General features: G+C 47.3%; 1 protein-coding gene across 1 annotated transcript in view; it reads left to right on the top strand.

Annotated features, from left to right (window-relative positions):
- Positions 1–587: 587 nt before the first annotated feature.
- GALNT2 (polypeptide N-acetylgalactosaminyltransferase 2) overlaps positions 588–15,847 on the top strand; it is an 81,363-nt gene continuing 66,103 nt past the window's right edge. The window contains exon 1 of the mRNA XM_060753801.2: positions 588–787. Coding sequence (XP_060609784.2) covers positions 677–787 — 111 coding nt within the window. The 5' untranslated portion in view covers positions 588–676. The remainder of the gene's footprint in view (positions 788–15,847) is intronic.

Consider the following 15,847-nt stretch of genomic DNA (forward strand, 5'->3'; position numbering starts at 1 on the left):
TCTAATAATGAAATACATCAAAAAACAAAACTCTACAGGACTAGAGCTGCCGAAAGTGCAGCCTGAACGCCAGCTCTTCCTCCTCCAGTGAGACATACCTTTCCCACGCCTGGCATGAAGAAAGGAGAGGCCTTCCAACCTCCCGCTCCACACGCCTTTACTTCGAGGCAAGTCCCTTCTGCGGAGCTTCTCCCCGGGGGAAGGCCAGGCTCGTACGGGAACGACATCTCATGTCCCGCGGAGAGGGTTCTATGGGACGGGAAGCCTGGGAAGGTAGGCCCCTGAGGCTGGAAGTCCCCTGAGGCTGGAAGGCAGGGCGCCGGCCTCGGCTGCCACCCGGGCTCCCAGCTCTCGGAAGAGGCCTAGCTGTGGTTGAAGCGGCGCTAAAGGACCGAGAGGCATGAAAGGAAGAGGGACCCCAGGAGGCCCCGCGTGCTGCAACCATGGCGACGGCGCGGCTGAGCTCCGCCCCGCGCGGCGCTTGGCGGCCGGCGATTGGCCAGAGGGTGGGCGCGCGCCCTCTGCCCCTTGACCCTTGTGCGGCGGCGGCGGAGGGGGAGGAGGAAGGCGGGCAGGAGGGCGGGCGGTGGAGGCGGCAGCGGCATCGCCTGCCGCCCCTTTCCTGCTGGCCTGGCGGCGGCTGGTGCCGCGGCTGCAGCACTGGGCGGGCGGGAGGATGCGGCGCAAGTCTCGGCTGCTGCTCTGCTTCGCCTTCCTCTGGGTGCTCGGCATCGCCTACTACATGTACTCCGGGGGCAGCGCCGCCCTCGCCGGCGGAGGAAGGAAGGTGAGGAGCAGGAGGGGGGGGGGGGCGCGGCTTCCCTTCGCCCTCAGCCGGGGAGAAGCCTCGCTGGACCTTCTCCTCACGGCTCCCCCGTTTGCCTGCCTGCCTGCCTTCCTTCCTGCCGAGGCTCCTTCTTTTCCCTCAGGCTCCTCGCCCATTCCTCTCCCTCTCCCTCCTTCGCCTTTCTCCTGTCATGGAGGACTCCCTTCCCTTTCCTCTCTTCCTTCCTTCCTTCCTCTCTCTCTTCTTTCCTTCCTTCCTCGGCTTCCTCAGTCTCCTCGCTGCTGCTTCTTCCATTTCCTCTTTCCATCCTGCCTCCTTCCTTTTTTCCTTCCTTCCTTCCTGCCAAGGCTCTTTCAAGTACCTCAGGCTCCTCGCCTCTTTCGCCTTTCATGGAGGATTTCCTTCCCTTTCCTCCTTTTCCTCTCTTATTTCTTTTCTCCTTCCATGCTGCCTCCTTCCTTCCGTCCTTTCCCCCCTTCCTTCCTGCCGAGGCTCTCAGGCTCCTTGCCTCTTCCTCTTTCGCCTTTCATGGAGGATTTCCTTCCCTTTTCTTCTTTCCTTCCTCTCTTCCTTGGCTTCCTCAGTCTCCTCGCTGCTTCCTCTTCCCTTCCTTCCATGCTGCCTCCTTCCTTCCTTCCTTCCTTCCTTTTTGCATTCCTTCCTTCCGAGGCTCTTTCGTTTACCTCAGGCTCCTCGCTCCTTCCTCTTTCTCCTTCCATGGAAGACTCCCTTTCCTCACTTCCTTCCTTGGCTCCTTCAGGCTCCCCGCTGCTTCCTTTTCTCTTTCCTTCTTCTATGTTGCCTCCTTCCTTCCTGTTATCCTTCCTTTCGAGGCTCTTTCGTTTACCTCAGGCTCCTCACCCCTTCCTTCCTCAGTTCCTTCAGTCTGCTGGCTGCTTCCTTTGCCCTTTCCTCCCTCCATGCTGCCTCCCTTCTTCCTTCCGGCTTTCCTTCCTTCCTGCCGAGGCTCTTTCCTTTACCTCAGACTCCTCACTCCTTCGCCTTTCTCCTTCCATGGATGACTCCCTTTCCTCCTTTTCCTCTCTTCCTTGGTTCCTTCAGTCTCCTTGCTGCTTCCTCTTCCCTTTCCTCCCTCCATGCTGCCTCTTCCTACCTTCGTAGGCTCTTTCCTTAAGTCAGACTCACTCCTTTCGCCTTTCTCCTTCCATGGAGGACTCCCTTCCCTTTCCTCCTTTCCCTCTCTTCCTCCCTCCCTCTCTTCCTCGGTTCCTTCAGTCTCCTCGCTGCTTCCTCTTCCCTTTTCCCTTTCCTCCCTCCATGCTGCCTCTCCCTCCCATCCTCCTTTCCTTCCTGCCGAGGCTCTTTCCTTAAGTCAGATTCACTCCTTTCTCCTTCCATGGAGGACTCCCTTCCCTTTCCCTCTCTTCCTTCCTTCCTCGGTTCCTTCAGTCTCCTCGCTGCTTCCTCTTCCCTTTCCTCCTTCCATGCTGTCTCCCCCCCCCCCTTCCTTCCTGTCGGAGGCGTGAGGGGATGTCCTCTTTGGGGAAACTGGGGCGCCTCGTGACTGCTTCTTCTTCGGTGGGAACAGGGTCCCCGTGAATGTGTATGCGTGTGTATTGAGGAAATGGGCGCCACGAGGAGCTCCTTCCCGGCTGAAACCCAGCCAGGCTGTTGCGCCTTCTTCGCCTTGGGCGAACCAGGTCTTCCTCTCTCCCTCCCTCCCTCGCGGGGAGGAAGTGCTGCGTACTGCTTCCATGTTTGAAATACCCGAAAGGAGGTCTCTGTGAGGAAGGGGCCGGCTTGTGCTCTGCTGCCTCTGGATCACTCCTGGGCAAACTTGGGCCCTCCCTCCAGGCGTTTTGGACTTCAGCTCCCACCATTCCTAACAGCCTCAGGCCCCTTCCTTTCTCTCCTCAGCCGCTTAAGGGAGGGCCCAAGTTTGCTCATGCCTGCTCTGGACAATGTGGAGGAGTTAAAAGGCAGGGAAACATATTTTACCTAACCCTTTGGAAGAACTTCCTCGTGTGATAGAAGCTCCGTAGTGTGATAGAAGCTCCTCCTCTAGAGGTTTTTTTTTTTTAAGCCGGATGACCCTCTCTTCAGAGAGCTTTCATTGTGTGGCAGAATGGGGTTGGACTGGTTGGCCCAGGTAGTCTCTTCTATGACTTGCCAAGATTTATGATTCCTTGTCGAAGGCTTTCATGGCTGGAATCACTGGGTTGCTGGGAGTTTTCCAGGTTTGATGGCCATGTTCCAGAAGCATTCTCTCCTGATGTTTTGCCCACATCTATGGCAGGCATCCTCAGAGGTGGAGGGGTCTTTTAGAAACTAGGCAAGTGTGGTTTACATATCTGTAGAATGTCCAGCGTGGAGAAAAGAATTCTTGTCTTTTTGAGGCAGGTGTGAATGTTGCAAAAAGTAGGGGAACTCCAGACAAGAATCAATGAGGGCCAGCTAACATCTCCCAACAAAGGATTCCCCAGGCAGCAACCAGCCAGGCTTTGAAACTGCAAGGCCATTAAATGCTAATCAAGATGGCCAAATTGCAACATTCACACCTGCCTCAATCAGACCAGAGTTTTTCCCCCCACCCTGGACATTTTACAGATATATAAACCCCACTTGCCTAGTTTCCAACAGATCCCTCAACCTTTGAGAATGCCTGGCATAGATGTCGATGAAATGCCAGGAGAGAATGCTTCCGGAACATGGCTATACAGTCCGGAAAACTCACAGAAACCCATCATTAGAGTTCTCCTTCCCTTCGAAGCATGGTGCCAAGGTTCATATCTTGCCATATTCTGTGCTCACCTCCTCCTTAGGTGTTCCTTACTCCATCCCTGCATGTAGGAATGGGGTTGGTCTGGATGACCCTTCGGGTGTCTTTCAACCTCACACGTCTATTATGTCTTGCCAAGACTCCTATGGTTAGCTTTCCCCCTCCCTTCAAGTTCTGCTGTCACCCCTTGCTGGACTTGACTCCCCCCCTTTTGGCCAGATGTTCCTTAATCCCCTTCCTACATGACAGAGAATGGGACGAGGCGACCCTTGGGGCCTCTTGCAAAGACCCACATGGGGTTTGTATCTTTCTCCTTCCCTTCAAGTTGTGTTGCCAGGGCTTTTGCCCCCTGCTGTGTTCACGCAGCCATCTTGTGACTAGATCAGAGCTTTCTAAACATTGTGACACACTTTTTAGACACGCATCATTTCATGATACAGTTTTACTAGCAAACGGGAGATCAAACCCAACCCCTTACAAGAGATACAGATGCATAACTGCTAGAGCAAAATAGATGAGGCACAACATATCTCATGAAAACCTTTCATTTACGCGTGTGTGTATATGTGTGTGAGTGTGTGTATGTATGTGTGTGTGTGTGTGTATATATATATATATATATGATTTATTCCTCATTTTACATAGACTCGGAGGTTTCTTGCTATGTTCCCTTGACACACCTACACAGACGTGTCCTAACACACAGTTTGGAAAACGTTCGACTAGGTACTCCTTCTCCATTCCTTTGTGGCTGGGGGCTGGACTTGGTGGTGCTTCCCATGACATCATGTAAATACTCCAAACATAGCTAGCTTCCCCCTATGGTGCTGTGGACATTGCTCAGCATGCACTTCCTTGCCAAATGAGCCTTATGCTATTCCTACATAGCAGTAGGTTGGACTGGGTGGTTCTGGAGGCCTATTCTAATGAATCTATGACTCTCGAGTGTGTCAGCTTCCCTCCTGCTTCCGCTTTCCACCTCCCTGCCATCCAGACCCGGACACAAGGGGAGGCGCTGCCCTGGCCACTCTCCCAGGCTAGGAGGCAGCCTCTTCACACAAGAAGAGGGTTTGTGCTTATCTCTCTCGCTGCATGTGTGTTCGTCCCTCAGTGGCTGGCTCTTCAAGAGAGGAGAGGCTTGGGTTGCCTCCCCTTTCCTTCCAAGCAGGGCATTCTTTTCACAAGGCAGATGGTTTCTTTGTGGACTTCAGCCGGGTTGGCTTCCAACTCGTTGCTTCCAAGCCAACAGGAGCAAGCCACGTTGCAGCTGGGGGGGGGGGGGGGGGGGTTATGAGAGGGATGGGGGAGGTTGGGAGGAATTACTCTGGAGCCTCACTTCTCTGGATAAATCAATGATTTATGGAGTGCGAAGACTGGGATCCATGCACCTTTTAATGCAACCATTTCTGTTTTGTTTGGAATACTTTCGTAGCCCTTCTACTTGACAAAATAATGTAGTTCGCTCTTCTGCCCCCATCATGAGAATATAGCTGACCCCCCCCCCCAAATCTGTAATGATTTGACCTCTAAGGATTGCTTTAGCTTGATCTTCAGATTATGACATTTCCTCATGCATTGGGCTCCTTTAACTTGAAGAATTTCTCAATGTTTAAATATGGTTGAACGATTTTCAACACTAAAAGTTGTTTCACTGTGAGTGTAAGAGTTTGATATTTCCTGTGTCTGGTATGATAATTAATTGGTCAGGTAATAATTCTGGCAGTAAGTGGTGTTTGATGGTGGCCTTCCTTAAGTTAGGTTTATCCATGGTCTGATAATGAGTACAGACAAGGCATTACAAAACTGCTTTATTTAAATGTAATGCTAAATAAGTTGATCTAAATAAATTCAGATCAATTCATCCATCCATTTTAATAATATTAATTTAGACAATTATTTTTATTATAGATAATTAGAAGCACTTGAAAGCTTTCCTTTGGTCATGTACCTTAAACGGATATCAATAGTTCTTTTCAGTGTCTTTGATAAACAGGATTTAAAGTAAGGTCCAGAGTTTTACAAATTCATAGTTTATGGCCATGTTGCAGAAGCATTCTCTGATGATGTTTCGCCCACACATATGCCAGGCATCCTCAGAGGTTGAGGTGTTTATTTGAAACTAGGCAAGTGAGGTTTCTATATCTGTGGAATGTCCAGGGTGGAAGAAAGAACTCTTGTCTGCTTGAGGAAAGTATGAATGTTGCAATTGGCCACCTTGATTAGCATTTAAAAGCCTGGCTGGTTGCTGCCTGGAGAATTCTTTGTTGGGATGTGTTAGCTGGCCCTGAATGTTTCCTATCTGGAATTCCCCTGATTTTTGAGTATTGCTTTTTATTGACTCTTTATCAATTAATAGTTTGTTATCTGTATGAAGATTGCTATTGACATTTATATTCTTAAGAGAGATGTCTTGTGTAGGAGAAAACCTGTTTTTTAGAGCTTGAAAATGTGAAAAATAAGAGACAAATGTTGGCAGGATGGACTGGGGCATCAAAACTGAAGCAATTGTAAAGTAATGGTTCAGTGGGGTTGAAGAACTCTGACTACAAGTGGGGGAGATTAACAATTACAAATGGATTCATGATGTAGGATTCTATTTTCTGTCAGTGAAGCAGAACATTTAATCCCAGCATTCTAGAATGGTTTAGTAATTGCAAAGAGAGAGAAAAGTGTATAAATATAATAGCTTTTGAAATTATTGTAAAAGCCTCATTAACATGGGGCGTTGTCAGACCTTGCAATAAAATGGACACTGTTTATTTTGTGAATAGGTATCCTTCTGCAAGAAATCAGGAAGCTAACTGAATATTTATGTTACCTTTATACCTATAAGGTAAATGATTACAGCACTGACATTTCAGATTTAGTTGCTTGAAGTTTGGACCTTATGTGACAAGCATGAAAATAGATTAGCATTTCAATGAAGGTTAAGTTTGTGAATGTCCCTTTAATCACAAAATACGTTTTATAGTTATGGATCACTGCATTGTAAAATTTAGTCTGTTTGCTGCTGTTTCTCCCTCTTCTTTCATGTCATTTCACCTCACTAGTGCCTCATTTTTAACTTTTAATTTCTTACATTATTATGCATACATGCAAAATATCCTTCAGGTCTGAGTAGACTGCCAGATGGCTGTCCATGGAAGTGGTAAAGAACACAGAAAGGGGATAGGTTTGCTGGACTCGAGTTAAGCATGAGCTGCACAAAACTGAATACATATGTTTATTTTTAGAGTGACTTTTTTTGGATGATTTGTAATGCAAATTCACACAGGCATGCAAGTCTGCGTCATCTACCAAATTTCCCCATCTCCTTTCCACCCTGGTTTTGATTGCAAATTGCAACAGTAAGTGACATAATGTTGCCTCTGGTGCTCCAGAAGGTGCTAGTGTGTCTGCATGAGAGCAGAATTAGCTCTTAGCACCTATGGACTTGTCCACAGCTGGCATAGGATCATGAACAAGTTTTATGTCTGGGGGATGGAATTTGACAACTAACCCCTCAGGTCCTGGTCTTAACTCTCTAATCAAACTGATTCTCATCCACTTACCAAATTTTAACTTTCTCCAGTGAAAACAGTGTAATTGTATTAATGAAGGCTAACTAATGCCAATGTTTTTCTAGAGGCTGAGCTTGTAGGTATTGACTAATTGTATTAATGTTACATCTTGTCTTGTGTGAGCAACAATGTTTTCAAGCATTCAAAGGACATTACATGTTCAATGCAATAAGGAATTCTTACAAGCATATAAAGTGAGATAATATTATACCTCTTAGTGCAGATGAAGTGACTGTGATTGAGAACAGCTTGTCTAATGAGTTCCTGGCAGAGGTGAGTTCAGAATTAGGAATTTCCTGAAACACATTTCAGTCTTTTCTGTATCAGATCAGTAGCTGTCTTAAGATCAAGCATGGCCAACCTTTGCATTCTTGGTGGCTATTCCATTTTTGAAGAAATAATCTTGAGACATGAAGTAGACTTTGCTGCCCAATTCTTCTCATGGTATCTACAATGTAACACATGTTAGGGAATGGTCTGGTGACCATTTTCCTTTCTTTCTCTGAAGTTAAGTAGGCTGCAGTTAGCTAAACAGCATGTGAATTATGCCCCCTTGCCTTTGTTTGTGAGAAATCAAGGGTACATTGAGATCCCTATGCAGCCCATGGCTAGCTTTGGTTCATACCAATCTATATTTGTAAATAGAATTGTGACATTTGTCAAATGTTCATATAGCATAGATCAACAGGTTTTATGTAATAAAATCTCTCACTTGAAGCCAGCAGCTTTATAATTAAGGAAAACATGCATTTTCCTTCGGTTTGACCATTAGATACAAAAGCCAAATAAAAGTTACAGAGATGCATGTCAACTTCTAAAAAATACTTTTCATTATTGCTAAATATATGGACAAAATATTTATCCGATCTTGTTTAAGAGCTTAATAAGACCATCAGGAGATAAATAAATTTATTTCATGGCTAGTTTTATCTGATAGGTTGTCCCTATCCTAGTTTATATTGTGCTGTTGGCAACCTTCCTATAGTTTAATAACTTAGAGATTTCTAATTTAGTTTTGCTGTTTATTGCCATAAGTGTAGTCATTATTTCTATAGTTTGCTTGAATGGTATTCTGTTGCAGGCCCGTTATCCTGCCATTTCAATTTGTTCTTAACAATGTGTATTGAGAGAGGGAGATGTTTCAGAACCATAGGATTGTTTGGTGTAGGTAACCTATGCATGAATAAATACTTAAAGATATTGTTATCTTATAACGTGAAAAATGGGAAAATGCAATAAGTAAAACAGTAAGAAAGTGAGAATAAGGGTGAAGTCAAATTGTTTAATTTAAAATATTATTTAGATGAATATTTAAATATTATGTAAATATTGATTTTACAGATATGCCAATTTTGAAATACAAGATTACAGTTGTAACATTTGTGAGAATTCTGAAGCTATATAAAAATGTCCACCCCCACCCCCCGTTTAGCAATAAAATCAGTACAGTTTTGTTGTATAAGTGACGCTCCATGGTCCTGTTTTAAAATAATTTTCTTTGGATGTTTATTTTACACTCCACCCTAAAAAAACAAAAACAAACCTGTATTACTAAGCAACTTGCTTATTGCCAATAGCAAGATTGCTTACATATGCTAAAATAAACAATTTATATCCTTCAGTTAAAATGACAGCTACATATCTATATTTGAAGAAGCCAGAGTTATCTTGGTTCATATATGACACTGGTTTCAATTCTGATTTTGGTTCTTCTAGTAGAACCTTTCCTCAATGGAAGACTGATTGTTTTGTCTGATAGCCTTGTCTCCTCTTATATGCAGTCACTTGTGCCTTCAGCAAAGGTTTGAGCATCCCACTAGGGTACAACTCTGGAAGGTTTGGAAAATGAGAGAAGTTGTAAAAGTTGTTTTTTCATATTTACAATAAGGTGCTTGCAGCATCAAAGGAAGAAGTCCTTCTGTTTGTGAAACTGAGGTTTTGAAGAGGAAATAGTATAATGACTTGCATTTTCTCCAAAATACACATTACAGTGGGTTATCAGCAATACCTCTGAGGATACTTGCCATAGATGCAAGCGAAACGTCAGGAGAGAATGCCTCTAGACCATGGCCATATAGCCCGAAAAAACCTACAACAACCTATCACTATTTTTCTTTTGAGAAAGGGCAAATCATTATATTCGTTATTTTTTGAATGCCACTTACAGATACTATACCTTATCCTATGACATCTTCTAAATCAGTGGTTCTCAACCTGTGGGTCCCCAGATGTCAACTCCCAGAAATCCTAACAGAAATCCTAACTCCCAGCTTCAACTCCCAGCAATCCTAACAGCTGGAAAACTGGCTGGGTTTTCTGGGAGTTGTAAGCCAAAACACCTGGGGACCCACAGGTTGAGAACCACTGTAAATCTAAATGAAGCTCCTAGCTATCCACATGTTGTGTATACTTAACAAAATTAATGAGATGTTAGGTATTACCATTTTGGAGGGCAAGAAGTAATATATCCACTGTAGTATATTCATGTTGATCTTTCCACAAAATTGAGTTATGCCCTGAAACTTAATAGACAGCGATCAGTCAATGTGATGCTAAAACAGGTAATCAAGTTGTTGTCATAGAATCAAAGAGTTGGAAGAGACCTTATGGGCCATCCAGTCCAACCCCCTGCCAAGAAGCAGGAATATTGCATTCAAATCACCCCTGACAGATGGCCATCCAACCTCTGTTTAAAAGCTACCAAAGAAGGAGCCTCCACCACACTCCGGGGCAGAGAGTTCCACTGCTGAATGGCTCTCACAGTCAGGAAGTTCTTCCTTATGTTCAGATGGAATCTCCTCTCTTGTAGTTTGAAGCCATTGTCCTAGTCTGCAAGGAAGCAGAAAACAAGCTTGCTCCCTCTTCCCTGTGGCTTCCTCTCACATATTTATACATGGCTATTATATCTCCTCTCAGCCTTCTCTTCTTCAGGCTAAACATGCCCAGCTCCTTAAGCTGCTCCTCATAGAGCTTGTTCTCCAGACCCTTTATCATTTTAGTCGCCCTCCTCTGGACACATTCCAGCTTGTCAATATCTCTCTTGAATTGTCTGGTGTACTTTTTTGTATATGTGTATGTAAAACGTAGATTACTTAACTATTCAATGATGAATAACTTGTCACCACTGCAGTGTGCAGGTGACTTATGTAGCTCTCGTATATGGATGTTTGCCAGGCAGGTGAACAGAGGCTTACTGAATGAGGCAGTTCTGGCATTTTTCCCAGTGACCTGAAAAAGTGGGTGAATATTTTCCAATTTTTTAAAGACACTTTTCTAGAAGAATGTCAAACAAACCACAGTTTAAGGAGGAAAAACTCAAATTACATTTTGTTTTAATTTATAGGTTAAGCTTTCTTATCAAATAGATGAAGTTTTATATGTTATTTTCCATCAATAGCTTCTGTTGTCATAAAACATTCAATTTAATTTCTTTGTTACATTTATACTTGTACAATGTTCCTTCGGTTCTTTATTCGCCTGTCTTATGACATGCACATACAGTAAATGAGTGTTCAGCAATGGCCTATTTGAGTAGGATTGCTCTTGTTCCCGGTTACATATAGCTTTGCATGCAGGAGCTGTTCTCCAGGTAGTTATTACTTGTGTGAACAATGGGAAAACCATTGTTTTACTTAGAGATTTAAGCTGAAGTTTTTATTCGATAAAATTATTTCAAAGTCATTTTCTGCCATTTTATTCAGAGATTGTTACTCATTAAGAAATAGAAAAATGATGGGGGTTTTTCTTGCTGTTCTGCTAATATGTGAAGGAGAACTTTTATTTGTGATGTTCATTAGAGAATCAGAAGTGACAGTTAATCTAAACTGTAGGCATGGTCCATATTCCAAGGAATATTACAGCCTGCCAAGATAAATGTTTTGCGGTTAAATTATCACGGTTTGGAAAAATTATTATCAAACGAATGCTGGTAATAGAAAACTTATCTTGAATATATCATGAGCTAAGGTTGGGCAACACCCTTATGAGAATCAACCAAAATGTTGCAAAATATAATGCGCAAGTACATAGGATTCTTAATCAGGCTGGTTGTGAAGTGAAGAAGCAAGAGGGGAGAAAGAAATCTGGGTTGCTATTGTAGCAACATAACTTGTGTTTAGTCTCAATTTTAGGAGCTTATCAATGTTGGTTTTGTATACATTGGACTGCTAAGGCCAAGAAGTACAGGATCAAATGGTGTTCCATCTCTGACTGTATTAAATGCAGCAATAACCTGAATTAGTCTCCAGCCTTAAACCAAACACATGGTTTCCTCAATCCCAATTACAGATCCAAGAACTGAAGAAATATAAGTAACATATTGACTCAACTCAGAGGCCTTTTTGTCCAGTGTTGTTCCATGTGACTGCCAGATATCTATGAGAAGGCCACAAACAATACAAGTAAAAATTAAAAATAACGTTAAACAATTGCAGTTTGTGTATTAACAAAACTTTGAATTAATTTTGGGGGATTGGTCTTTTAAAGTTATTAAAAGTTGAATTAAGTAATTTAGACATTGGAAAGTACAGACAAGCACTAGGCTTGAGAAAGTAGCAGTTCTCAGGACTCAGCTGCATTATGAGAGGAATGGGATGAGGTAGATGGAATCTCAGAACGGGATGGGATTTTTAAAGGGGGGGGGAAGAAAGATGGAGTGGTGACAACAACAAAAGAAGGTCATGAACAGTGGCAAGGGGGTTGGGGAGAATATATGCAGGTGCTGATTATCTGAGTGTCCCACTCCATGTGGCTGCAAATGTAGGTGATAGCCCAGTACAGTGTCCCCTTACCCCAGGTGGGTTCCCTAACAAATATGTGGGCACTGACATGACAGTTGCCTCCTCTGTTCCCCTGATGGGGAGATACTGATAGATTAGCTAGTTAAGGGACTTGCAGGAAAAATAGGCCGGTAAAGTGCCTTAGAGGCAGAAAGCTTGCAGACCTTCAACTTATGATGGTCATGGTTGGCACTGAAGGTGTTAGCAGAGAAGAATGAGTAAGAAAACAATGAGAAGGGCATTCAGCTAATAACTCTGAAAGAGAGCCAAGACAGAAATAATGCTGAGGATGAGCACTTAACTGGGAGGTCAAGATAGAGGAAGCAAGCACTTATGTTCATATTACTTGCAAGAGGAAAGGCGTGATTGTGCTGATTCTCTGCTAATTCTCGGGAGGAATCCTGAGCCCCCCCCTCGCCCACCATCCGCAAATCGAGGGGTGAGAGGAAGCTCAAGCACCGGACCCCCGACAGAGGGGAGGTGAGCTGAAAGAACCACAGAGAGCCGGAAAAAACGGAGAGGGAGAAGACACACCCGCCGCCATCTTATCCCGGCCTACCTGCGGCCTGCTCGGCGCTCAGCGCTGCGGCTTCACTTTCATCGCCGGCGCCGCCTGGATCCTGGGCCTGGCGGACAAACCGCCGCTGTCGCCGCCGCCGCTGGCCCCATCTCCATCTCTGCCGCTGTCGGGGCGACCGTTGCTGGAGCAGCTGGACCGCTGCCATTTTCCGGGGGCGCCGCTGCCGCCGGCCGCCGAGGGGCCGAGGCGCCGCAGGACTGCTGCCGCCGCCAGGTCGCCGCCGAGGGGGAAGGCTGAACGCGGCGGAACGCCGCCGCCGAACTGCTCCATCGCCACCCCACCGTCGACAACCGAGGGGAGAGGCTGAACGCGGCGGAACGCCGCCGCTGAACTGTTCCATCGCCACCCCACCGCCAGCAGCCGAGGGGAGAGGCCGGGCGCAGCCTAGCCCAGCCGGATCACGCCGCCGCCGGCAGCCGAGGGGAGAGGCCGGGCGCAGCCGGATCACGCCGCCGCCGCCGTCGGCAGTCGAGGGGAAAGGCCGGGCGCTGCCTGGCCCAGCCGGATTACGCCGCCGCCGCCGCCGAACCACCGCCTCTGCAGGCGGCTGAGGGAAGAGGCCTGGTGCTGCTTGCTGCAGGGGGAGAACCCGAACGTGACCGCCGCCGCCGGGCTGCTGTACCGACACATCGCCGGTCGCTGGGTGGGGAGGCCGGGCACTCCCCGGCCTCCACAGCCGCTACTGGCAAGACAGTGCAGGCGCCGAGCCGCAGCTGGGTCGGGAGGCCGTTCCCCACCATCAGGCGAGTCCATCCTGCCGATTTAGAGGCCTGGATCCTGGAGGAGCCGTCCGGTGAGGTCATCGTGGCCGGACGAGTTCGCCCCTACCTGCCAGCTTGAGGCGAGCTTGCCATCCTTGACCAACATGTGTGCCTGGCCTCTTTGCTGACAGGCCTCATTGAGACTCCTAAAGGGGCCTGTCTATTGTATAGAACCACCCTTGTGTAGACCGGCTTTCTCGCTGAGCAAGAGTGTTAACTGTCTATCTGCGCTGCCCCACCCCCGAGTTACCAACTCCGGAAGCCCATCCGCTGGCTTACAACCCGTCTAGATACTCTGGGGTCATGGCAATATTTAATTAAATACCATCACTACCATCCATAATAGGAGTTGTATAATTCCAACCAGTCCATTCCGGACAACCAGTGTTGTCATTTGCCATCTGAAATAGGATAGAGCACTTAGGCGCCTGCCTCGATTGTCAGATTGCACCAGCACTTACGCCCCTTCCCCCGACCCTCTATGCCGCACTTTATTATCATTAGTTAGAGCACTTTAGACCAGCACTTTACTGAGATCTGCACTTTATTAATTGCGCCTTTAGACCTTGCACTTTATTAATATGCCTCTATGAATGTGTGCTGCTGCTAGCTAATTACGATCATCACGTTACTGACGAACTGCTCTCAATTCTAAGCACTTTATGAACTATCCCATTGTAGCAGTCGGAACATCAATTACCATCAATTACCATCTGTATTGCTGCTACCCATGTGGTCCTCTGCCCCTATTTGTGTACTGTTCCTGTTGCTTTTTTGTAGCGGAGGGGGCAGAAGAGGTGGTGTGCTGGAGCCTATGAGTGATGATGTGGTGGGGAGGGGGGAGGAGAGGGAGAAGGGATGCTGGCAAGAACCCATAAGCCTAACAACAAGTGTAGAACAAAAGGATCGTATGGCTTGGAACTGCGGCATGGAGGGGGGGGAGGTGTTCCACTAGCCGTGGGGCCCCCATAGAGGTCGTGGTGGGAAGGAGGAGATGCGGGAGACGGAGACCTCGAATTCGGCTTAATTTGGACCGCTTACCCAAATTAACTATTCCCAATCGGTCTCCGAAGGTAAATTGGTGTAACCAGGTGAGCGGGCCCTCTGGCTTGAAGGTGGTGTTGTTGAACGCCAGGTCTGTCAACGGAAAGACATCTTGGATCCAGGATTTAATCCTGGAGGAGCGGGCAGATCTGGCGTGCATCACGGAGACCTGGTTGGATGAAGCGGGGGGCGTAAACCTCTCCCAGCTTTGTCCTCCAGGCTTCTCCGTGCAACACCAACCAAGAGCCGGAGGACGGGGAGGCGGTGTCGCAGTGGTCTATAGAGATTCCATCCATCTAACCAGGAGCCCCATCCCGCAGACCACAAATTTTGAATGCGTCCACCTGAGGGTGGGTGACCGGGACAGAATAGGGATTCTGCTAGTGTACCGTCCACCTCGCTGCACTACAGTCTCCCTACCTGAGCTAGCGGGGGTGGTCTCGAGCCTGGCGGTGGAGTCCCAACGGCTCCTTGTGCTGGGGGACTTCAACATCCACGCCGAGGCAACCCTCACAGGTGCGGCTCAGGACTTCATGTCCGCCATGGCAACCATGGGGCTGTCCCAACGAATAACTGGCCCCACCCACTGTGCTGGACACACATTGGACTTGGTATTCTGTCAGGGATGGGAGCAAGGTGGCGGTGTGGAGGAGTTGTCTAGGTCTCCGTTGCCATGGTCCGACCACTTCCTGATTAGATTTAGACTCACTGCGCCCCCTAACCTCCGCAAGGGTGGAGGACCCATTAGGATGGTCCGCCCCAGGAGGCTAATGGATCCGAGTGGATTCCTGACGGCTCTTGGGGAGTTTCCCGCCGCCGCGGTAGGTGATCATGTCGAGGCCTTGGTCGCTCTCTGGAATGGGGAGATGACCAGGGCTATTGACAAGATCGCTCCGGAACGTCCCCTCTCGAGTAACCGAGCTAAACCAGCCCCTTGGTTTACTGAGGAGCTGGCAGCGATGAAGCGAAAGAAGAGGGTTCTAGAGAGCGTGTGGCGCTCAGACCCAAGCGAGTCAAACCGAACACGGTTTGTGTCCTTTTTAAGGGCATATGCCGCGGCAATAAAAGCAGCAAAGAAAACTTTCTTTGCGGCCACTATTGCGTCTGCAAAAAACCGTCCGGCGGAGTTGTTTCGGGTTGTCAGAGGTCTTTTAACTCCCCCAACTTCAGGTGGGAGCCCTGACAACTCGGCAGCACGCTGTGAAGCATTTGCTCGGTTCTTTGCAGACAAAGTCGCTTTGATCCGCGCTGGGCTGGACGCCACATTAGATGCAGTCTCTGTGAATGTGACACAAGCACCTGCTTGTCCGATTTTGTTGGATTCTTTTCAGTTTGTGAAACCCGAGGATGTGGACAAGATACTTGGAGGAATGAGACCCACCACGTCCATCCTAGACCCCTGCCCATCCTGGCTTCTGAAAGAGGCCAGAGGGGGATTGGCCGAGTGGGTAACGGTGGTGGTTAATGCCTCCCTTCGGGAAGGCAAGATTCCAGCGAGCCTAAAACAGGCTGTTGTAAAGCCGCTGTTGAAGAAACCATCACTCGACCCCACTAAATTGGACAACTTTCGGCCTGTTTCCAATCTTCCCTTCTTGGG

The sequence above is a fragment of the Anolis sagrei genome, chromosome 1 (genome assembly GCF_037176765.1).
Source record: "Anolis sagrei isolate rAnoSag1 chromosome 1, rAnoSag1.mat, whole genome shotgun sequence".
Classification (NCBI taxonomy): domain Eukaryota; kingdom Metazoa; phylum Chordata; class Lepidosauria; order Squamata; family Dactyloidae; genus Anolis; species Anolis sagrei.